The 24,769-nt window shown below is 32.8% G+C and overlaps 2 protein-coding genes across 2 annotated transcripts in view; one reads left to right on the top strand and one right to left on the bottom strand.

Annotated features, from left to right (window-relative positions):
- LOC131849841 (calbindin-32) overlaps nucleotides 1–24,769 on the bottom strand; it is a 59,584-nt gene that overhangs the window by 13,346 nt on the left and 21,469 nt on the right. Inside the window, exons 3-5 of the mRNA XM_059199967.1 lie at nucleotides 4,182–4,271; nucleotides 3,588–3,674; nucleotides 54–110 (exon numbers count right to left, since the gene is read on the bottom strand). Of these exons, the coding sequence (XP_059055950.1) occupies nucleotides 54–110; nucleotides 3,588–3,674; nucleotides 4,182–4,271 (234 nt within the window). The remainder of the gene's footprint in view (nucleotides 1–53; nucleotides 111–3,587; nucleotides 3,675–4,181; nucleotides 4,272–24,769) is intronic.
- Nucleotides 6,737–9,290, top strand: LOC131849843 (uncharacterized). Its single transcript, XM_059199969.1, has 3 exons — nucleotides 6,737–6,751; nucleotides 7,631–7,761; nucleotides 8,903–9,290. Exons 2-3 carry the CDS (start codon nucleotides 7,631–7,633, stop codon nucleotides 9,132–9,134), a joined length of 363 nt encoding a protein of 120 aa, XP_059055952.1. The 5' UTR covers nucleotides 6,737–6,751; the 3' UTR covers nucleotides 9,135–9,290.

The following is a 24,769-nucleotide window of genomic DNA, read 5'->3' as shown; positions in this document are numbered from 1 at the left end:
CAGTATTGTAAATTTAATATTATTTTATATATTCTACTATTTGAATTCTTTACCTTCAGTTCATCAGCTTCTATGTAACCACTGCCGTCAGTGTCATATTCGCGCCATATCTGAAAGTGAATAATCTCATCAGATTTTATCAATGAATCATAGTTGGTACAACAATTGCATCATATTTAAGATCTTCATGGCTATGTAGCCATAATGATAATGTTATCACTAACACTCCGGCTCATCTTACAATGGTATTGAGTTTCATTCCTGCATAACGAAGACTTATTCATGGTTAGGACTATATAGCTTTCAACGTTTTCTATATACATATTTAATTTCTTTAACTTTATATGGCGAAATACACCGATAATAAGGTAAATTACGGGATGACGATTTAATGATATGTTGTTACGTCACCTACTCTTTTTTCATATCTTTACCTTTATACAAAGTAAAGATTGTTGAAAAAGATTGCTTAGAATTTAGACCGCTTTTTGTACTAGTTTCCTTTAATTGTATCTTAATACTTTTATAGCAGGTGTAGTTAAGGGTTTTTTTATACTACTATGGTGGTAAACAGTCATACGGCCCATCTGATGGTAAATGGTTACCGTAGCCTATGGACGCTTGAAATACCAGGGGTGTCATGTGAGCATTGCCGACCCTTAAGAAACCTTAGTATACCCTTTTTGAAGAACCTCATGCTGTAGTCTCGTGAGAAAACCTCGGCAGGAAGTTCATTCCACAACCTAAGTGTACGCGGGAGGAAGCTCCTCTGAAACTACGCTGTTCGAGACGACTTAGGTTCCAGCGTGTGGGAATGAATTCCCTGTCGATGGCGAGCGGTGCGATGGTAAAAGGTGGCCGTAGGCATCATGTCGAACAATTCCTCAGAATAAAATAAATAAAAATAAATAAATAGTAAGTAGTAATAAGGGTATAAATAAAATTACTGTCGAGTAGGTAATTGTGAGTGGCTAAGTATAAAAAAATATACTGTCATATTTATCATTCGTTATCACTCTTAGATGAATCCTTGCGAATACGCAGATACCTACTTACAACAAAAACAATATTTATAACATATAAACCGAAATAGTGTGTTTAATCTAACATTTTAGAGAGAAGGGGATTATTAGTAATGTGGACTGATAACCCCATTGCTAGCAATATTGCTAGGAAGCCACTTTTTCAGTGACTTAGCAAAAGAAAATAAAATAGAATGTGGCAAACAGATTAAAAATTAATTTAGATGTACAAATCAAAAATTATAAATTACAAAAATAATTAAATAAATATCTATAATATATTTACTTTATTATTTTTGTAATTTTGTTTAGTTAGTTGTAGTTTGCTATTTGAAATAGAAGGCACTTGTGTGTGCGTGTGTGTGTTAGAAAGAATGTGTGTGTATGCGTATAATTAAAGTGTATGAAGATAATTATAGGTTGTGATTAAGTATATGACAGAGTTACGTTTCATACGTGTTTTAGAATAATATCTAAATAAAATTTAAATTAGAAAGAAAGAAAGATTACTTGTTATAAGTTGACATTATACGTGAAAATATAGAATTTTACCATAATTTGTGTGAGTAATGAGAATAATGTGTTCCACGTACACGACGGCGGGTAACAGAGAATGTAATAGCATTGAGGATCCCTGGGCTATCAATGTTTCCCGTGATAAAACCATACAGAAAAGAAGTATTTAAAAGTTTAAGACGCAAGTCTAATGTTAATACTTTGAGTATGGACTAGAATACAATACAATTTTGTGTTAAGTAAATACACATTAGGACGCGATAGTCAACAGAAAAACTGTTACGCACTCATTCTTTGCGCAATCAGATAATATTGTTAGCACTATGTGTTGGAAACTATTTTATAAATCTTTTTTATTGTCTATATTTATTTTTTAAACACTATATTATTTTATATGACATAAGTCATTACACTATTTTACAGCCATACCGGTGCCGTTTTCTTTTGCTCGTCGTCTTGGTCTCTATTCTTTACACTATGACTAACATTTAGTTTTTTTTTATTTAAATATTATTATCATTTATAAACACATGAATTTTATAATAAGCTTATTGGAAAGAGAAAAAAGTACCAAATAGCACTATTCATTAGAATAGAGACTTAATATGCACGTTCAAAAAGGAAAGTCGTATTAAGAACTTTCTATTTTGAAATCGGTTGAAAAGTGAAAAATGCGTAACATCTCCAAACTAATTTGTTTTACAATGTCTTTTTCATGACAGTGATGAATTGATGGCCCTACAAGACTTATTAATATACGTCGACTTGAACTCAGGGCGAACAGCTCGCAACAACGATGTCTAATTAAAAAATAATTTATTTCGACATCCCATTCAATTAGAATATACTCGAGGAAGTTTGATTTAAAAAAATATAATTTGTTATTCCATGATCACAAATTCCGAGTAATTCCAAAAATTTAATCTTCAGATCCACTATTCCGTCTGGTTGACGGTTTATTTATGGCATAACTGGCATGATGTTAAAAAGAAACACGTTAAATATTTTAAGGAACCTACAACACCAAAAAAGGTCTCTGAAAATAAGTATAACTGAACTTTTTCTCTTTTTTTTTATTTTAAATAAGTCTGTGCCCGCGAAAAAACGAATAAAACAACTGAAATGGCAGTGATTGGGCAGGACATATTTACAGAATGGAAAATAATAGATGACCTAAAAGAGTAATAGACAGAGTGAAAACCAATGCAACACAAACGGAAATAAGGACGATCTAAAAACGTTGGAGGAAATCTTTGCACAGGAAGTTGGAGCGGACTGGATGAGTGGATGAGGAAGGCGCGGGAGAGAGTCCCGTGGTAGGCGTGGGCCATTTAGGGAATGACTACGCCTTAGAGGCGACTATTGCTAAGGACGTGTATTAATATTTATATAAGGTTTTAACAGAAATCTTAAACAATAGACTATTTTATTTTATTTTATAAGTTTGTGTCCGCAGCTAATAAAGAAGTTGATGATAATAAAACACCTGAACAGATAATAAACTGTAGTCGAGCTTCAGCTTGATCACGTCTGATGACACATTACATACATGTAAAAACACGTCATACCTATAACACCTAATTTTTGGCGTTTGTTTTTCACAAATTCCTACAAATATCATCATTACATAGCATGTAGGCTTAAATCTTCAAAACTACGCAACGGATTTTGAAGCGTTTTTTTTTAATGAAAAGGGTGATTAAAGAGTACATGTACACCCGTGCGAAGCCAGGGTGGGTAGCTTATTAATAATAATTATAATTCGAAAGTATATAAAGCAATTTGACGAATGTTATTTGTATGTAGTAAGTTATATTACAATGTTGATATACTGTATCACGAGTTATCTTTTATTCTTTTAAAAAGAAAACCTAAGTTGCAAGTCATCAGTATTTAGAGCAAAGTTTTTTTTTATAAAAATATTTTGTTTAGGTTGGGGTCATCGTCCTCGTCGGTAAGGACGGTGTCGTGTGTTGGTGTGTCTGCGATATAAGTTAATGCGATGTAATATATTGTACGCATAGGACGTCTGTTGTTTTAACTACGTACCTTCATAAACTCGACGCTTGATTCCAATGGATTGTCAAATCGAAATAATAACAGGAAGTTTTCTTCCATCGGCAGTAGTTGGGCCAACTGTAAAAAAAGACACATATACTAATTACGTTAAATTTAATTTAATTTATAATAGTAGTTAATTTAAGTTGTAGGAGTATATTATACTAGCGGTGCCCGAGTTTTCATCCGCGTGAAATTGTAGTATAGCCTATGTGTTTTGTATAAGCTATACCTATATATTACTGTAAAGTTTCATCAAAATCCGTTCAGTAGTTTTTGCATGAAAGAATAACAAACCGTACACACAAACTTTCGCGTTTATAATATTAATAAGATTTAGAATGGTAAAAAGTATTATTATTTATTTAGATGGTAAGTAGTAATCATCATGACATCACCTTATCATGTGTCACGATGCCACTCATGCATTGGGATTCCGAATGTTACGTCATATCTTTAAATTACATTGCCTTAACTCATCCTTAAATCGAAAAACAAATATTCAGTATTGTTTTTCGATTTAAGGATGAGTTAAGAGGTGAGACTGAGCAGATTAGTCTCCGTTGGTCTATTATACTTTCTTACCTCTCGTATATCGATCTTTCCATCTTGATTGTCGTCGTAGGCCTCCATGAAGCAAGCTTTAAGCTCGACCAGCATTGAATCTGAGACCGCCTGTGAAAAAAATATAATTAAAAATTCTTTAAAACATTATTAATCATCATTACATAGTATAAAATAAAGTCGCTGTCGCTGTCTAAAAAAAATCTTTAAAACTACGCAACGGATTTTGAAGCGGGTTTTTTTAATATATAGAGTGATACAAGAGAAAGGAGGATTCATATATAATACATGTACACCCGTGCGAAGCCGGGGCGAGTAGATATACAAATTTTCAGTTATATTTTAAAAATAATAAATATAAATAAATAAATCAAATAGCTTTTGATAACATTTAATTTACTCTGTTTTGTTTTTAATTTATATTGTCTTATAAAATGTGTATGCGTGTATATCTGTTGATGTTGATGTAAAAAAATAACAAATAAATCGGTAGATTAAAAACTTTACTATACTAATTTTTCCCTTACTGTCGATGTGCCATTTCTAGTCGACTACGACGTGGATCGTTCCCCCTTGAGACATGGTCAATACCTGGTGGATTTACCACGATTGGTCAACTGATGTAACTTGATCCTTATCTATCTTCCTTTATTAGTACTCCACTAGCATATAAATCAGTACGAGCGGTTGCATCATTCTATTACATTATTTAAAAAACATCCTCTTTTTTCATCATAAAATACAATTGTCATTGTAAAACTTCGTCAAGTTCATTTCCTCTCGCCATTGTTGTCCCAGGGCGTATTCAACTGAATGGGAAGCAATTTTCAACTAGGAAAAGTCTGTTCGTCGTTTTAACTTTTCTTAGCTAGTACTACCTAAGAAAATATATAAGAGTTAGTTTCTTGACAAAGTTAAGCCATGAAAAAAATCTGTTGAATTTCTTGCCAGTGTCCTGGCTACTTTGTCTGAACTGGACGGTGGGGAAAATATTAATATAAAAACTTGACGTCCCACAGCGGCTAAAATGTACTACATGAATAAATGACTTCGGATGCAGTGTGAGATATTGTTATCTACATATATGTAAATAAAATTGGAGTGTCTGTTTGTAATATTGAAATATCCGTTTTTTACTACATGCATACGAATATAAATACGGTACATATACTAAAATAACATTTTTTACAATTTTTGTCTGTCTGTCTGTCTGTTCCGGCTAATCTCTGAAATGGCTGGACCGATTTTGACGGGACTTTTTTTGGCAAATAGCTGATGTAATAAGGAGTAATTTAGACTACTTTTATTTTAGAAATTTCTTTATTTTAGAAAAATAAAGTTATATTACACGTGGACGAAGTCGAGGGAACAGCTAGTATAGAATAAAAGTGCGATACTTCATACACCTCCGTTCGCGCAATTTTTATAAAAAGGGTACAAAGTTATTACGTTACGCAATAATATATGATTATTATTATTATTAATGAAATTTCAAATTCTGTTGTCCCGCTGGGTGACGTGTGAGAAGTAGAAAGAGTAATATTAAACATTTATTTTGTCGCATAAGAGCTTCCTGTCCAATAAAGTTAAATTGCAAACTGCGCGGTCGGTATACGTGACAACCGTCCGGTGCTGGAATCTAGCCAAATCAACAGTGTGACAGTCATATATATAACTAATAGTGCCCCGCGGTTTCATTTGCCATTTAAAGAATATAATAGATAATCCTTCATTCAAATAAACTTAATTTAATCATTTTTGAATAGTCATCACAATTTTAAATAATCGTTTTATGTTTATATTTATAAACCGAAACATGTGAATACAAACTACCAATTAGCAGTTATTTATTAAGGTCCAATATAAATATATAATAAGATTATATCAGTCGTAGTGATTAGAGCAGACCAGTCCCTACAAGCAGCAGTCTAAAATAAAAGAAAGATGACCACCCTCGATTCGAGATTCATGGCATTCCAATCACCGTATTACCTATTTCTTTTTCTTTTTGCTTGGTTTCTAAGAGATGTAGAGTGGTATTTATCACCCTATATATAATCTATTTCAAGAATTGAAATACTGAAGGCAAAAAGGTTTTTCAAAATCTACTGCTTCCAGTGATTAATGTCTGAAAACAACATACTCTTGAGCTTTAGATATGTTTTAGTAAGTATAGACTAATGGTAAATCAAATTCGATTATAATTAATTTACATTATATTTGAACGTTATTAAAGTATCACCCTAAAATACTGAAGTAATTTTTTTGGACTTAGCTTTAACTCTCATATACACAATGTATATACTATACCTACCTGTTATTGTATCTTATCTAACTCAAGTATACATGACAATGTTATCTTACTGTCTAAATAAAGTATAGTGATCTTCATATTCTGCTTGCAATCGCTATTAGAAGTATGACTTAGAAACATATAAAAACTGAACAAAGTAATAGTATCAAGTGAGTGATAACAACTGTGGATAAAGGTACTCATCGACATTCTTTTTTTATTTTAATACTGGCTGTTTACCGCGCCTGCATCCGTGTTAACTTTAACTATTTTTTTTATTAAGGGGTTATGCTTAGAGGTAAGTGTAAAAAAAGTTAAATATTTGTGTAGTGTCATTTATGGTATATATAGAAGGGAGAGCACAGTAAGATGTATATACAGTAAGATATAATATACATCTCGACTTGGGGCGGTTCGGAGTGGCATAGTACCTCCACCAAGCAGAAAATCACAGCTAAATAGTGCTGTACTTGCACCTCACACCAGCACTGTGTTCCTGTGGTGAGCAAGGTTAAGGCCCTTTTTGTTTAACAGTGCCGTTTGCTTAGGCGCGCTGTGGTGGCGCGGTGTTCAGGGATATCCGGAAACGGGTAACCGTTGGCCAGCAGGTTGTTGGGTTCCCAAACATGCTCACAAAAATATCCAGACATGTGGCGGCGTGATGGGCCGGGTCATTGTGCTCCCTAAAATATGGTAGTGTTGCTTGTAGGGACTGGTCTGATCTGATCATTGGTCTGATCACTACGACTTGTTAATCCTATTGTGTACCTAATATCTGACCCTAATAAATTAGTGCTAGTTGGTGTTTTGTTTCGAAATGGAAATATAAAGTTGCAATGATTTATTTAAAAGAACAGCACGCAAGTTTCTTGATCATTCTTCTTGGGTAAGTATCAGAAGAAGAATGAGCAAGAAAATTAAGTTTATTTGAATAAATGATTTTCTATTCTATTCTATTCTCCACCCTGGGAGGCTGAACCACCGCCCGCGCATAATCCCTGGTGTAGTAGTCGTGCTGGTGGAGAAGAGTTGTGCGAGTGTACTCGGCTGCTGCACCAGTGGGGGGAACGGAGGCCAATTCTCGCAGTCTGTCCCAATCTTCTGACTTATAAAGCCAATAGGTTAAGTATAGTATATTTAATTTAAGTTGCTTTATTTTTTGTGGATTTTCTTTCAGATGAAGATCCTTCTGCTACTGCAGGTGCTATGTCTGCTAGCCCTTGGATATGGTGCCTTAATTAAAGCACCAACCTCCAGAACCAACCTGAATGTAGGATACGTGACTTCTGGCGATAAACTACTGCACAGGTACGGTTTAAATTTAAAATTCATCTAAACGGAAAACCTATCTCAGATTAGTATACCGCCGAGAGATTACATGCAGGGTGTTTAAGGGTGTGTATGATACAATAAAATAGTGTTAAGTTCTATAAAATAGAAAATAATGATTATTTATAAATAATAATCAACCTTAAAAAATGAAGCAAAATTGTGTATTAAAATAAACTGAAATAATAATAATAATAACTCTAAACTATAACACCAAAGAAATTCGAGAATACAAAATGTATGTCCACAAATTACATCATTCTAGTTTTATTATATAAATGCGAACAATAAAAATCATCTTTTTTTACAGTTGGTCACATTTACAGTAATCAGAGGGCCCCCTCTGATTGTTGTAAGGTCTACTATGACATATAATCTATCTTCACGCCAAATTATATTGACATCCGTTCAGCCGTTTAGTCGTGAAAAGTTAAAAACCTTTGGCTTGGATTTGGAATTTATAATACTGGCCGTAATACACAACTTCGTCTGTTTTATTACAATTAAAGATACACTATGACCACCTTTACGATTATATCATATTTCATCATCAAGATCCGTTCAGCTGTTAATTGGTGAAAATGTAACTAGCAAACAGAAAATTTGTATTTTATTTATTTGTATAAATAGTTATGTAACAATTTTTTATTTTGACGGTCTTGTTGGTCTAGCGGTATAGCACACCGCTTTACTTCTGATGGTCGCGGGTTCGACTCCTCGCACAGTACAATAATTTGTATTCATGTGTATGAATGTTTGTATCGGTCTTGATCTTTTATATGTATGTATTTACAAAAAAATATCTAAGTATTTATACAGTTGTCTATAACACATGATTCACTTACATTAGGACTAGATGGCGTTGTTAATTGTCCAGAATTATTTACTTATTTATATTGCATTTTTAAATTCAAAATTTCAAATTTATATTAAATATTGTTAGCAAAGGAGGACTTATCTCTAAAAGAGATCTCTTCCAGTCAACCTAAAACATCGACACAGGGAAATGAAATTAAATCTGAAACATGATAATTAAAGTCCAATACAATATATAATTACACATACAATATACATACAACAGTGTATAAATATAATAATATGTATATTTTGTCTTTTTTAGAGTAAATGTGTACCAACCACCAATAGCTAATGCGATTCAATACCAGGATGTGGTATATCGTGGTAACTTTACCACATGGATCAGTGCGGTCCAGGCTACAGAGGTTGGAGCCACTCAGTATGCAACACCTTGGATCATAGCTGGTGGAATCGGATACAATAATGTCACAGTTCGTGTACAGTCCGCCTTAGGCTACGGTTACTATTACTGGATTGATATATGGGGCCGATAATAGGGATAATCGATTCTAATATCGAAGTATCGATGTACTAAGTAACGATTAGTTACCAAACTAATGACCAATACGTATAGAGTAATATTTTGTGCCTATTTGTGTTCTTATTTTTTTATGTTCTTGGCCGTTACTAATTGGTCTTCTTATTAGACCTTAAATATGTAATTAAATAGAGTAATGTACATTATACTATATTATAATAGTTGTATCTTATTCTTGTATGTAGTTATTTAATTAATAGCCTTATATATTTTATAGAAGTTAATATCGATTTAAAAATCGATCGTTAAGTATCTATGTACAAGAAAAAGTGATTTTTTAGTCAGTATAATAATAAATATATTTTTTGGAGCTCCAGAAATTTATAAGTAGTTTATAAGTAACAAATATAGTAATTCATATTTCTAAGCGCTACTAATCTTCTTATTTAGCCGCAAGAATGTTTGGTTTTGTGTTTTTTGACCGATGTCATCGCTGTTAAAATTTCGATATTCTACTAAATATCGATGTTTATTCGACATCGGTGAATATCGACCATCCCTAGGCGATCATCCGCTAAATATAGTGATGATCGTTTGGTGGAAAATTGTCAAGGTTGTGTATTAATAATATAGTTATTAAATCAAAGTTTATCATTAGGTACTTAACATCATCAAACCGTTCATAGTTCATAATGCTACATCTGATATCTATTTATTGACAAGCCCGAGACTGTTGTATATGAACCGACTGAAAATTACCACAAATTAAAAGTACTACAATACATTATTGAAATTGCATCCAAATAGGTTAGGCGGTTTCTGAGATTACCTCTGATTATTACATAGAGATTACTCTGTGGTTGACTGCGTTTGTCAAACCTATCGACAAACATGCTAACAATTCTACTAGGTACGTTAATAGTCGCCCGGTAATAGTTTCACTCATTTTTCTTCCTCGTACAAATAGCCGTTACTAACATTCCCATTCTATGTAACAAATACTAATAATTATAGTAATACGTCGAACGAAACTCTAAGAAGAGGTGAATTAGTTCCTGAGTCTGAAGGTTTCACTCTTGCAATTCATAGCGAAGTAATAGTCAACCGTAATTACAGAAAACATAAGAAACCCTAAGTATAGAAGGTTGTAATTCTATATAGTATGTGTTTAGAATAGTTCGAAAATTTCTTTAAATCTGGACAAGAGATGACTTACGGCACAGAGATATGGTCGCTAACTATGGGCCTCATGAACAAGCTCAGAGTCACTCAGAGGGCAATGGAGAGAGCTATGCTCGGAGTTTCTCTGCGTGATCGAATCAAAAATGAGGAGATCCTCGAGAGAGAGAGAGAGATCCTGGAGAGGAAAAACCAGAGTGACCGACATAGCCCGAAGACTCTTAGGACAGATGGCCGTTGGGGCAAAAATAATAAAAAATAAAGTCACCCCATTAAAGGAAGAATACTACAAATTAGATAGAATAATAATAAGATTGTAAGAAAAAATATTTCGCCATCACAATCATCGTCCCCATGCAAACTAATCCAAGTTTGGTTGTGGCCTGCTTGTTTAAAAAAGAATAGGGTATTCTGCCTTATTCTTTTTCATAATCATTTTATAGGTTAGTCAAACTAGTTCGATTAAAAGATGGGCGGAATCTACTTAATTCCTTAGCAGTAGTTGTTCATAGAACAAATTATAGAATAGTATTTATTAATTACTTCATTTGTTATTTATTTGACGACGTGAACTTTGTGAAAAGTCGTCTGCGTGGTTATCCAGCAGGTCTGCTTCAACTTTTTTATGGTTGATAATGGAATTATGCACCCGCCTGCACTGACGGGTTACTCTGGTGAGGTATCAGTGAAGTGTGATAAAATGAACATGAAGTCTGGTTCGTTAGGCTATATATATAAATATTTAATTAAAAAGAGCAATTTGGATTTTCTCTTTATGCTTCTGCGTTTGCTCTTAAAGAATACGCCCTTCTGCAGATGGGGTTTTATTTGTTCATGAAGTGGTTTTTAATTGAGATGAATTGATGGATGAATTTGTAAAATTTAGTTTGAATTTGGATTTGGTGAAGAATATGATTTACATTAATGGATGTGATTTACATTTGTGAAATATATAATAAAAAGTTAGAACAAAACAAACCAACGAAGATAAAAAAATAAACAGAATAGAAAGAAAGAAAAACATAATAATACGAAAACATGTCAAAACTAAACGAACATAAGAGTATAGAAAACAACGAAAATGTATAATTAAGAGCGAATTCATAATAAACAATATTCACGATGGTCTTGGTGTTAGTGATGAAGATGGTCTTGAGGATGTTAATGATAATGATTATGTTTGATTAGATTGTGAATAAAAATTTGGTGGATTGGGTTTTGATTATTGATAGAAGATGGAATGCTTCCAAGATTTGAGCCATACGAAAGGCAGTCTTACGGTCTAGTCTCGTGGGACCAAACCTCTTCGTGGGACCTCCTTAACGAGATGATCCATAGTATGCGGAGCATCATCATTGCAGATGTATTTGTCATCCGAGGTGATTCCAAACCCTTTGAGGTATGACTTGTGAAGTTAGCCTATATTGGCAAATGGCAGTTTACCACTATGGTTTCCAGAGGGAACCGCGTGGAGCTCTACCTGACGTGGTACATTGCTAGCAATGGGGATAACATTCCACATTACTAGCAATCCTTTTTCCCCCTCTGCGTCGTCTTGGTGGTGACATATTCCAACTGAAATTACAGGATATAGAGATATGACAGCAAAGTCCTCTGGAATGGTAACGTATGCGTGGTGCTACGTGGTGGACGGTGATGATGTGATGCCATGGTACTGTCCATGTATATAGGCGACGTTTACTAGTTTGTATTAGAAGAGCGTCAATTTGTTTGCTATTTCAATTAAAATCGGTACAAATAATATTGATACTAATATATTTCTTATAGATTTAGAATTCTTCTTTCCAGCATTTTATACTTCTTCTAAAGGGCAGCAGGTCTACTCTGGAGACTAATTTCAAACAGTGGACTGCTGTAAGGTTTGCATTCCGAAATCCAGGGTCTTTGAATGGATCTTTGTAAAAACCATTCGGAAGGTGTTTTTAAGGGCCTTAAGGGACTGCCAATACAAAAGTGAGAGGCCTCACCCCTCACTTTTGAATTGGGGTAAGGGAGATTATAGAAGGGACAACATCAACTATAGAGCGTCGTTGGCGCAGTCATCAAGAGGATAGTCCAATTTGCTACTAACTAAACTCAATGTACGTATTGAGTTTAGTACTTATGTTACTAAGTTAGTACTTATGTTTATTTATTATTATTATTGTGCTAATAGTAAGATAGCAAAATATCAGGGATGTTAGGGAGTTCCGTAACCGTAACTGAAACTATTGGATATCCCATATAAAAAAATATATTCGTAACCATAACCGAATCCGAAATAAAAGTTTCGGACAACATCGGATAGGGGCGGAGCCTAAGAGACGCCTGAGACATGTTATATAATCATTTCATTACCTATTTGTATTTTACTTTTGAAATTCCTAAAAAAAATGTATTCGTAACCGAAATTATCCGAAAATAACGGATGATCCGAAATAATTTCATATCCGCATCCGTATCCGTATACGGTATTATAATCATTCCTATATTCCAAACCTATACATATCCGACATTTCATGTCCATAACATCTCTGCAAAATATTACTCTAACAAGCTTTAAAATTAGTGCCATAGATAGTAAGTATTAGATTTATATTATAATAAAAATTGCAATGGTAAACGAGCCATAATAACATATAGACACCAATGTGTCGTTTAGATTTATAAGAGAAATTTATTAAAGGCAATTACAGTGTATAACAATCTTCCCAAGAATATTAGAGAACTGATATTTTATGCATTGTTTAAACGCAAACTGAATAATTGCCTAATAACTTTTAGTGTTCAAGAATATTTGACAAAAACGAATAATTTCATATGATTTGCATGCTTGTTATGGTAAATATTTCTGAACACTAATATTTTAATGTAATATCTTATCAATTGTACCAACATTTCAAAAAAAATAATTTAATTTAATATATTTTATAATAAACCGATGTTAAAAATAATGATGTTATATAATAATTCAACAATATTAATAGTTAAAAATTATATAGATTACTTATTACTACTGTTAATATTTGTTCATCACCGCCTTATTTCCGATGGTCGCAGGATCGATTCCTCGTATGGTACATAAAATTTGTATGATTGTTTGCTTTGGTCTGGGTGTTTTCTATTTATAATATGTATTATATTTATAATATATTTACGAATAAAAAATCTATGTATTTGTATCAGTTGTCTAGAATCCATAACACAAGCTTTATCTAGCTTAACTTGGGTCTAGATGGCACTGTGTGAATTGTCGTGAGATTATTATTATTATTGTTGAACAAAGTCGTATCAAAATGAATGAACCGTCAAATTATTGTATTATTTTTTTGCAATTTGCGAATTACTAATATTTTACATTAAGCGCTGAATCAATCAGATAGATTATATAAAAAGTTATCAGATGCCATCCAAAGAGTTTCGTTGAGACCTCCTTTTATAGACGGCCGCGGTGGTGTAGCGTGTTAGCACTTACTTCCGAAGTTCGCGGGTTCAATTGCTCGCAAATTGCAAAAAATATATTCACAATATTTTAAATTTTATGACTATTTATTTTGTGTGAAACAATTATTGTATTATTTTTATTACTAGTCACAGGACGGTGGGATGTTGCCGGCAGCTTCTCTCATATTCTTTTTATAAACTTTGTATTTTGATATATGTTTTTTACATGTCACTTTTGGCTTCTTGTTGTTATCTCTTCGCTGTGAGCCCTTTTGATAAATACACGTTTATAACTATTATTTAATTAGCAAAAAAATAGTTGTTATGTTCCCGCTCCAGTACCATACAGTAATTAATATAATACAATATATGTTTCACAGTATAATAAATAGTCATAAGATTTAAAAGAATCAATTTATATAATATATTAAACTATTTAAGAATGTTGACGGCCTCAGTGGTCTTGCGGTTTAGGATACTGCTTTACTTCCTCGTTCGATTCATTATCTAGGTTCATTTACTTATTTTATAGTATCTACTTTAAGAATATCTTTAAAAATTTTTATGTACATAACCTATAATATATATGTATTTACTGTTAATAGCTTTAATTATTTTTAAACTTTCAATATACATTATTTATATTAACAACCGGGTCTTAACACGAGTAATTTTATGGCAAATAAAGGTATTTACCTCTGGTAGCTATTTACCTTTCGACCAGGTTGCACTAGTCGTGGTCTAGTGACGGTAGATGAATAAACTGCTGTCACCTATCTACATTGACATCGCTGTTACTCCAGTCAGCTCGTGACCACGGCTAGTGCAACCTAGTCGAAACGTAGATAGTGGTAAATAAATACCTATATTTGCCATAAAATTATTCGTGTTATGATACGGTTAATAACATTAAGTTCATAAAATATAAGCCTATTTATTGTTTCCTATAATAAATTAGTTTCTTTTTGAACTATCCATCCCTTTCTCTTTTATTCATTGACATTATTTTGCCTTATATGTAATATATATCTATACATATAAATAAAATTGGAGTGTCGGTTTGTAATATTGAAATAACCTTTTTTTTACTACATGCATATGAATATAAATATGGTACATATACCAAAATTACATTTTTTACAAATTTTCTCTGTCTGTCTGTCCGTTTGTTTCGGATAATCTCTGAAATGGCTGGATCGATTTTGACGGATCTTTTTTTTTTGGCAGGTAGCCGATGTAATAAGGAGTAACTTGGCTACTTTTATTGTAGAAAAATAAAGTTCAATTCCATGCGGACGAAGTCGCGGGTACAGCTAGTGTAATATATATTTACAATATTATAAGACAAAATAGGAATTGATCGACTTTATATTCATTAGTTTGTTAGACTTATCTCCGCCCCGAATAGAAAAAAATAAGGAAGATATTGGAAATATATAATAAAAAATTTCCATACATTTTATAAAAATGTGAACTGTGACTTTGATAAAATTCCTCATCAGTTGTTTTTCTTATATATTTTATATCTACAGACAACGACCATTTACAGTTTTTAATCCCTGACACAAAAATAGGGGTGCTATAAGTTTCACGCGTTTGTTTATCTGTTTGTGGTATCGTAGTTTCTAAACGAATCTACAGGCCCCGATCTTGACTACTGGCCTGATTATGATGTATTTTTTTGTTTAAAATCTGATGTGATCGAGATTGTTCTTAGCTACAATTAATCTATACTAACATCATAAAGCTGCAGAGTTCGTTTGTATGTTTGAGCGCGCTAATCTAAGCAACTACTGGTTCGAATTGAAAAATTCTTTATGTTGGATAGTCCAATTGTTGAGGAAGGCTTTAAGCCATATACTTGTAACATTACGCTACGACCAATAGGAGTTGAGCTGCAATGAAAAATATTGCAAAAGGTGGGAAAATGAACGAAATTGCACGGGTCAGTTAGTTCGAAGATATAATTTGAGGGCTACAGTAAATTTTTAATTGTATAATATGTTATGTATCTATATAAGAACCGGTATACCTATACATATGTATTTATGTAATGATCACGTGGTTATAATTGTACTGTAGGATTTATAGAAATAATCTTTATATCTACCACTAAATAAAAGATGATATGGTGAGAAAGGGAGTAAATAACGGGATGACTGCGAACAGAGATGAATGGAAGAGAAAAACATATTACGCCGACCCCAAATAAATGGGATAAGGAAGAAGCAGATGATGATGATCTACCAATAAACCTAACGTAAGCACTTTTGAATAGCCACATTTTTTTATTTAACACATTAATGCTTTTACTAGCCAACTGATAGAAACACATCCTTACAGTATCACATATGTGAAAGTAGGGATGTTTGTTACGCTTTCACGCAAAAACTACTAAACCGATCATCATGATATTTTGAAGACATGTTCTTGAAGGTATTTGAATGAACATAGGATACTTTTTATTTAAAACACATATTTTTAATTTAATGGATTCAATGCGAGCGAAGCTGCATGTAAAGGTTAGTATGTATATAAGTGATCACCACCAGTTGGTGATGGTGGTGATCGCTTGTAGTATAGTATAGTGGTGAGCCGAGTTTTTTGCAAATAATAATTACAATAACATAAAAAAAATCTTTTCAGCATTAATTCGATCTTAATTATTTTTACTTATTTATTATAGAAAAATATACAACAGTGACTCACGCAAAAAGCTGTAAAAGAAAATTTTAATAAAAAGATTAAAAATGTTCCTAATATTTTACATTAAGCGCTGAATCACTCAGATGAATTAATAAAAAGTTATCAGATCCCATCCAAAGATTTTCGTTGAGACCTCCTTTTATAGACGGCCGCGGTGGTCTAGCGAGAGAGCACTTACTTCCGATGTTAGCGGGATCGATTCCTCGCAAATTGCAAAACAATATATAAGTAATGAATGTTTATGTTCATCTGGGCTTTTTCTTATACAAGTATTTGTATCAGGTGTCTAGTGTCCATAATATAAGATTTGCTTAACTTGGGGACTAGATGGCAATAGATTATTATCATTATCATTTATCGTTATCAATCTTTAAGAAATTGTACTATACAATAAAGTAGCTTTCCAATAGCGAATATTCGAGATCTAACCCCCTCCGATCGATCCCCCGTCCAATTCAAACGGGGATCGAAATTACTACGGCCTGAGTTGAGGTTCGAAACGCTAGCGGTGCTTTCAGACTAAAGTGGTATCCGTCAGTCGAGAGCCTTCAACCGCTCCATAAGTCCTTCCGCAGGTTTGGAGTTCCATCTGCACTCGCGCTCGGCCTGTGAAGCTGTGAAGGCCAGTTGCGGCCAACAACAACATTAGAGTAGTCCGAAAAAAAAAAACACATTCTAAGTAATGGAGACTGCGGCTCCATTACCAGCAAAGTACCATGTCAGGTCGACGTCCACGCAGCTTCTCCTGAACATCATTATGGTTAATTCCCGGTGAATCGTTCACGATGTAAATTTGAAATATCTGACCTAATTTCAGATCTGAGAGTTGAAACTTACGCTTATATTATTCAGGTTTAAGAAGTATTAAAATAGTGAGAGATTTTTTCAAATTTGTACGATAATTCAGCCACAACTTTGTTAAGTTTGCGTGTCATAACATTTATCTAAATATACCAAATATAAACAGCTGTAACTGTGTACAATATATAATGCAAAAAAGTATTAAGTATTGACTGTTTGTTATGATGTGGGTACTTATGAGGTAGTCAGTGGTATTGCTAATAGTCGATGTTACGGTGATTGCAACATTTGACATGTCCACATTTCCCTCAGTACCTATATTTGAATCCACGTTTGCAGGAGGTGAGTCTACCATCGTTTCGTTTTTGGTTTGTTCTTGATCTCACACTACTTTTTAAAATCCCAGTGTTCTAATTTTGAAATATTGATAATTTTCTTCTTCTTTACTGGTTTTTATATCTGGGGGCGTATTATGAACTCTTTAAAATCCAGCCAGTTTCCAGGCAGTTCAGTTTAAGCCTTTAAGTAAAATACGTTCTCTTTAACCAATTTACGAGTAAGTAAGTAATAAATCTCATGATTGTTACAGAATTGTGATATCCAACTTTGATTTCATGTTAATCAGCGCTGTTACTCTGTTTTTCTTGCTTTCTATGAGTCAGTTAGAAATATAAATTACTACACATTCGGTGTGGGCTAGATTTTATTCACAACCAATTTAATGGATGTATCTAAGTGATCACAATTCTCTGAGTTTATATTACTGTTACCAGTTTTCGGTCTCTGCCTTTATAAAATCAGTATATACTACCGAACTCTAATAAAACGTGTTTAGCCTGGACGACAGGTTTCTTAAATGTCACCTAAAATAATTGTATTCTATTCTATCCTAAAAATAATTATTACAATAATCCTGTCCTAAGTTATATTAATATAGACGCAGTTTTTAGTACAATCGGTCAGTCTTTAAATATATTTGATCGAGACGATACACAATTGTAAAATGATATATATTATAATATTTTTCGTTTGCTTTCAAAGTATTTTAAGTGCTACCATATCGTATGAGAAGAATTTGTCATCAACTACGAATAGTCCGGGTGATGCACTGTGGAGGAGAATGGACACAGTTCTTATGAGAACAATCACGACAGGACATTCAGCAGTAAGCACCGACAAGGACATAATTATTTTGGACAATTGTGGAAAACAAGGACCGACTGTTGAAGATCGACAAATAACTGGGCAAGACATGAATGATGACAGCAAAGGTGGTGGTGAGAGGCATCATTTAGTTTTCAGCTATCCAGAACCTGCTGCATTCACTGGAGAAGGGTGTGCTGTTGGTATGATAAAAATAAATAATGTATGTGTTGAAATTGATGAAGAAAATTAGATTATATAATTGGCGGTTTTAAATATAACGCGTATATGCATACTTTTAGTTTCAGTAAAATAAATTGAATATTACCAGTTGTAGTATTTAGGAATTATTAAATGTATTATGTTCTAGTTATTAATTTATATTTTTTAATTGTAAATATTAGTCTACAATGAGATATGTTCATTTTACATTTCATGTCTGCGATTATTGATGGTGTTTCCTAGCGTTGAATGCCAATAGGAATATAATTAAAACAAAAAATATATTTGGATTTTTGATTTATTGTTCTTTTTATCTAGTCCAGAAATAGTTTTTTATTTATCTATGGTTTCAATTATGATCATTAATATATGTACTTATGAAAGAAGATTATTATACAAGATATTATACAAATACAGAGATACAAAAGTCGCTGTCGCTGTCTGTCCGTCCCTATGTATGCAAATCTTTAAAACTACGCAACGGATTTTGAAACGTATTTTTTATAGATAGAGTGATTCAAGAGGAAGGTTTATATGTATATTATTGTAGAGAAACACTCATAAATTTAGAGCTTTCTAATGTGATGTCGTAAATAAACTCATTTTATTGCGCTTACATTGCAAACGCTGGCTGAACCCCACGAGATAAATCAAAATTATGTACTACAGTATTGTACACCTTAAAAAGGCTAACAAAAAAGTTCCCGACAAACTATGGTAACAATGTTTTATCCTTTACATTTTACGGGAAAAAATGGTTTAGTTAAGAATTAATTTTAAGCAATAAAGCATTAATTTTTATTCAATTAAGATAAATATTAATAATAATTGCTTTAAATAAATTGTCCATTTAATATGGCCCATTTGAAGTATGTAATCTAAATGAATATTACTGAATTATTACAAATTTAAAATCAGGGACATAGCGATGCAGCTGTCGGCGCGTGCCCATAGACAAAAAAGCTGTAAACGTTGTTAATAAGGACATTCATGTAGGTATATTTAGCATCAGCATAGCACCCGTGCGTAGCCGGGGCGGATCGCTAGTTCCTTTATAAAACATAAATTGTTTCAAACTATTTGTTTGATCGTAAAAAGAATTTAAAATAATAATAAAAAGCGCACTCATAAGTTTATGAGTTTTATATATGCACATAATATTTAGTCTATGTTACTGTAGAATAATACAATAATACATTAAGCTACAGCTTTGAAAGGATTAAATAGGAATGGGGCGATTATTTATGTGAATAAATCCATTACGGTTGATATCTTGTGAATTGGTCACATTTGTTAACTGATCTAACTTCATGCCCATACTACCTTCATCCTCCACAGATGAATCACCATTTACCATTATAAATCCATAAATATGATTAAATGTGAATTAAATAGTACTGTACCCATGACAAAATATATTTCACTGCCTTTATAGTATTTATATAAATAATCGAACCCATCGTAGTATTATCAAAGTAGACACTTAATTAAAAAATATCTTTCAAATAGTGACAGAATTTCTTAAAAATTGGTGCAATAATTCAGTTCAAATAGTTAATATCATTAGAACAATATTTTAATACCTCCTCTTTTCGTACACGTCCGTATGACTATTCTATTTAATACACTATCCTATAACATTTTCTAGGTTTGCTGGAAGAAATCTCTTTTTAGAGACAAGATCGCCCTTGTACATTACATTTATTCTATATAATTTCATTTACTATGTGTGTGTGTACAATAAAGAATAAATAAATAAATAAATTCATCTCTGTAAGGATGAATACATGTACTTAGTAAGTAAGTAGTATGTAAGTATTGGTTATAAGAGTAAACAGTCAGTATACACTCAAACGTTGTACCTATATATAAGGGTGGCGCTTGTTAGGCAAATGATAGGTATTCTGTAATCAATTAGCTTTTGCCCGCGGCTTCGCTCGCGTTAATTTATCCCCTTAGGGAAGGGTTATCAAAATCCTTTCTTAGGAGATGCCTACGTCATAGTAGCTTTATGCATGCAAAGACTCAGCCCGATTGGTTTAAAATTGACAAAGTTTCATACAAACTTTCAACCACTATTTCATCCCCTTGATTGGTTTAAAATTGACAAAGTTTCAAATTTAACAAACTTTCAACCACTGTTGATAAAAGTCCCCTTGAGGGTCATAGTAGCTTTAGAATTAATCAAAATTGACGAAGTCCTTTTCTTCCCATTGGGGGCGAATGCAAAATTACGTCATAACATCTACCTGCATGCCAAATTTCAGCCCGATCCGTCTAGTGGTTTGGGCTGTGCGTTGATAGATCACTATGTCAGTCAGTCACCTTTGAGTTATATATATTTAGATACTTATATACTACTTACTAAGTACATGTATTCATCCTTACATCTCAAAGGCATCATCTGGTATTAGTTATTGCACGAATTTAGTTTATTACAGAAGTATTTAATTGTCAACATCGTGGTATACGCAACACTTGACATTTCGGTGGTTATATTTGAATCCACGCCAGCAGAGGATGAGTCTACCACCTACTCTAGGACTAATTTTCGGAGAGTCATACGGAGATCATACGGAGAGTCAGTCAGATACATATATAAATTAACTCACATAGCTTTTTTGCTATGGGCCACATTTGACATATCGACTTTTTGAGTATAAATCATCACGACGCTCTCACTTTCTTCATAATAATAATCATCATCATCATCATCTTAGCCCGGAAGACGTCCACTGCTGAACAAAGGCCTCCCTCTAAAGATCTCCACGACGATCGGGCCTGCGCTGCTCGCATCCAATGCCTTCCAGCGATCTTGACCAGATCATCGGTCCACCTTGCTGGAGGTCTTCCCTTCCCCTTCCCCCTTCATAATAATATTTGATCTCATCAATATTTTTCTATTTTTCAATTGTCTCAAGGAAATAATTTTATTCATTACTAACAATAAAAATGCGAAAATATCCTCTATCTGTCCGTCAGTCGCGTTTTCACGCTAAAACTACTAAACAGATTTTAATTATTTTTTTACACAGACAGTCTAAAATTCTGAGCAAGGATAATGGCTAATTTTTAAAGCGAGAAAAGGGTTGTTAAGTCTTGAAAATGAAATGAAAGATTGTATGGGATGAATTTCTCAAACCATTATGGAATGTACTTTACTCAAGGGTATATATAAACTTTTTATAGTATTAACATAGACTACCGAACTCTAATAACACAGGTTTTTTAAAAAGTCACCGAAAAGTATGATTACTTAAGTATAGTGAATATAATTAATTACGAAAAAATAAATAATGCATATCTACAGTAATCGTTTCTTAATATACATCATTATCAACACTGGTTTTAGTATAACAGTCGGTCAGGTCAGTCTATAAATACATCTGGCCGCGATGATACACTGTGTCTATATAATGAACATTATTATATATTGCATTTGCTTTCAAATCGTTTTAAGTGCTAGTATATCGGATAAGAAATATTTAGAGTCGACCACGAATGGCCCGGAAGAAACATTTAAGAGAAGAATGGAGTTAGTTTTAATGAGAGAACATGAGACCAAACGTCAGTCACCAATCAGTGACGAAGATGTAGATAACAAGTATGAAAATGAAAAGCATAGACCAACACAAGCAACATTTGAATCTAGTGTTGAAAGTCGACAAATTAGAAATGACGTGGACGATAATAAGGTTACAGAGAGTTCAGATTTAATTAGGCCATTTGCCGCGTTCACTGGAGAAAATTGTGCGTCTGGAATGATAAAAGTAAACGATGTATGCATTGAGACATCTTAATAAAGTGCGGTTTTAAATATATAGATTTTATGAATCCGTTATAGAAAGTATGCTTTTAGTTTCGCTAAAATTAATTGATGATGATGTTATCAGTTGTAATTACTAAGTATTTATTATTAAATGTAATACGTAAGTACTTGTTATTAGTTATTATGTATATTGTTAAATTATAAAAAGTGATGAGCACATAGTGATAGATTAGTGTATAATGAGAAATTTTACACTAATCTATCACTATTATGTATTTGTAATTACTAAGTATTTAATTATTAAATAAATTACGCACTATTTACTTCAATACATGTTGGTCATTCTACATTTTGTTTGTAATTTATTAGGTTCACTTACGTTCGATCTAAAAATAATGTGAATTCCTATAAAATTTACATAAGAGATTCAAATTCGAAATGAATAATTCAAAATAAATTTATTCATGTAGGCCTATTACAGACTCTTATGATATATCAAATCTACCATCAGTTCAGAATGTTGTACATGTTTACAATAATTTTTAATTCGAATAGAACATCTATAATCTAATTGAATAATTCGCCTGTTTTGTTTTTTGATTATATCTTCATATGACTGATAATTTATAGTTTTTTTTTATCGTCGTTTGACAGATCAAATATATATTATTAAGTGAATTCTATTTTAGTAGTACAGATTTTTACCTAGTTCAGACTTCAGGTCTATGTAGTAACACCACAAGAAATAACTTGTAAGTTTAAATATAATTTATTTACATTGTAAAACTCTTTGCACAATTCCTTGTGACAAATTCACTAGAAATAATCCGTATTTTTTTGTTTTACTACTCGTAAAACAAAAAAATACGTATTATTTCTAGTGAATTTGTCACAATTAATTAACTAATCTGACTTTATGCCTATCCTAGCCATCCTTATCCTTACTTCCTTACTAATATTATAAATGCGAAAGTAATTCTGTCTGTCTGTCTGTCTCGCCAACACGCCAAAACGACTGAATCGTATTAAATAAAATTTGGTACACAGATAGTCTAGAACCTGAGAAAGGACATAAGCTACTTTTTAATCCGATAAAGGGATGTATCGGGTTGAAAGCGGAGATGAAAGGTTATATGGAAGTATTGACAATTTACGCGTACGAAGTCGCGGGCACATCTAGTTATACATAAATGGAACTTTACTCATGACAAATTGACCGGTTGTCTATACTAATACTATAAAGACAGAGAAAAAAAAATGTCATGACTAAAGTACCTACCTTGTATTAGTGAGTAACATTAATATACGTATTATTCAGGTCTCAAAGTAACTTCAAAGACTACCTATCAGTGATAGATTTCTTTAAATTACTACTTTAATTCCATCCCAAATAGTGGAGACAGAGTTGATTAGCGGCAACACTCGATATCCCCACATTTCGCTGGGTATCTTTTAATCCACTTAGCCTCCTCTCGGTTTAATTTTTCGTTGTCATCAGTGTTTCTATGATCGATAGGTTAGTCAGAAATATAAATTAAAGCTTTTTTGTTTTGCGCCAAATTTAACCTCATGACTTTTTGGGTGTCATCACGCCGGTGTCACTTTACGTTTCTTATAACAATATTCGTTATCTGTTTTTATAATATCCATATAGAACAGGGTATAGGAACAGGAACGACAGGTTTCTTAAAAAATCATCAATAAATTGCAGTTGTTTTAAATATATTGGAAAATAAATAATATACAATAATCCTGTTCCAATTTATGTTAATATGGACGCTGTTTTTGGTAAAAACCGGTCAGTCTTTAAATATATTTAATCGTGACGATACACAGTTGTAAAATGATGTATATTATACTATTTTTCGTTTGCTTTCAAAGTATTTTAAGTGCTACTATATTGGATGAAAAGTTTTTGTCATCAACTACGAATAGTCCGTGTGATGCACTGTGGAGGAGAATGGACTCAGTTTTTATGAGAACAATCACGACAGGACATCCAGCAGTAAGCACCGACAAGCATATATTTGACAACCACAAAAAGCAACGACCAACTGAAGATCGACAAGTAACTGGGAATCACAAGAACAATGATAACGCTACGAAGAGTCTATGTTTACCTGCAGCAGAACTTGCAGCGTTCACTGGAGAAAGGTGTGCTGCTGGTATGATAAAAATAAATAATGTGTGTGTTGAAATTGACGAATAAAGTGAGGGTTACATTAATTGTGGTTAACTACAAATTGTGTATAATATACTTTATTGAACTTGTAACATTAATAAATAAAGACAATTACAAAAATGTGAGCAAAGGTGGGGTTTCCTCTGAAAGAGATCTCTTCTAAGCAACCTAACGCTGTGTGTGCTGTGGGTACTGTACGCTGTGG

This window comes from Achroia grisella, unplaced genomic scaffold (assembly GCF_030625045.1).
Source record: "Achroia grisella isolate CSIRO2021 unplaced genomic scaffold, CSIRO_AGI_Agris_v1 utg660, whole genome shotgun sequence".
NCBI lineage: Eukaryota > Metazoa > Arthropoda > Insecta > Lepidoptera > Pyralidae > Achroia > Achroia grisella.
The sequence above is the reverse complement of the archived record's forward strand: the minus strand, read 5'-3'. Positions and strand labels throughout refer to the sequence as shown.

Excerpts from the sequence above, each read along its gene's own strand:
- LOC131849843 (XM_059199969.1), top strand. The coding sequence starts at position 7,631 with ATGAAGATCCTTCTGCTACTGCAGGTGCTATGTCTGCTAGCCCTTGGA. Across the intron at positions 7,762-8,902 it reads GGCGATAAACTACTGCACAG|AGTAAATGTGTACCAACCAC; the intron begins GTACGGTTTAAA and ends TGTCTTTTTTAG.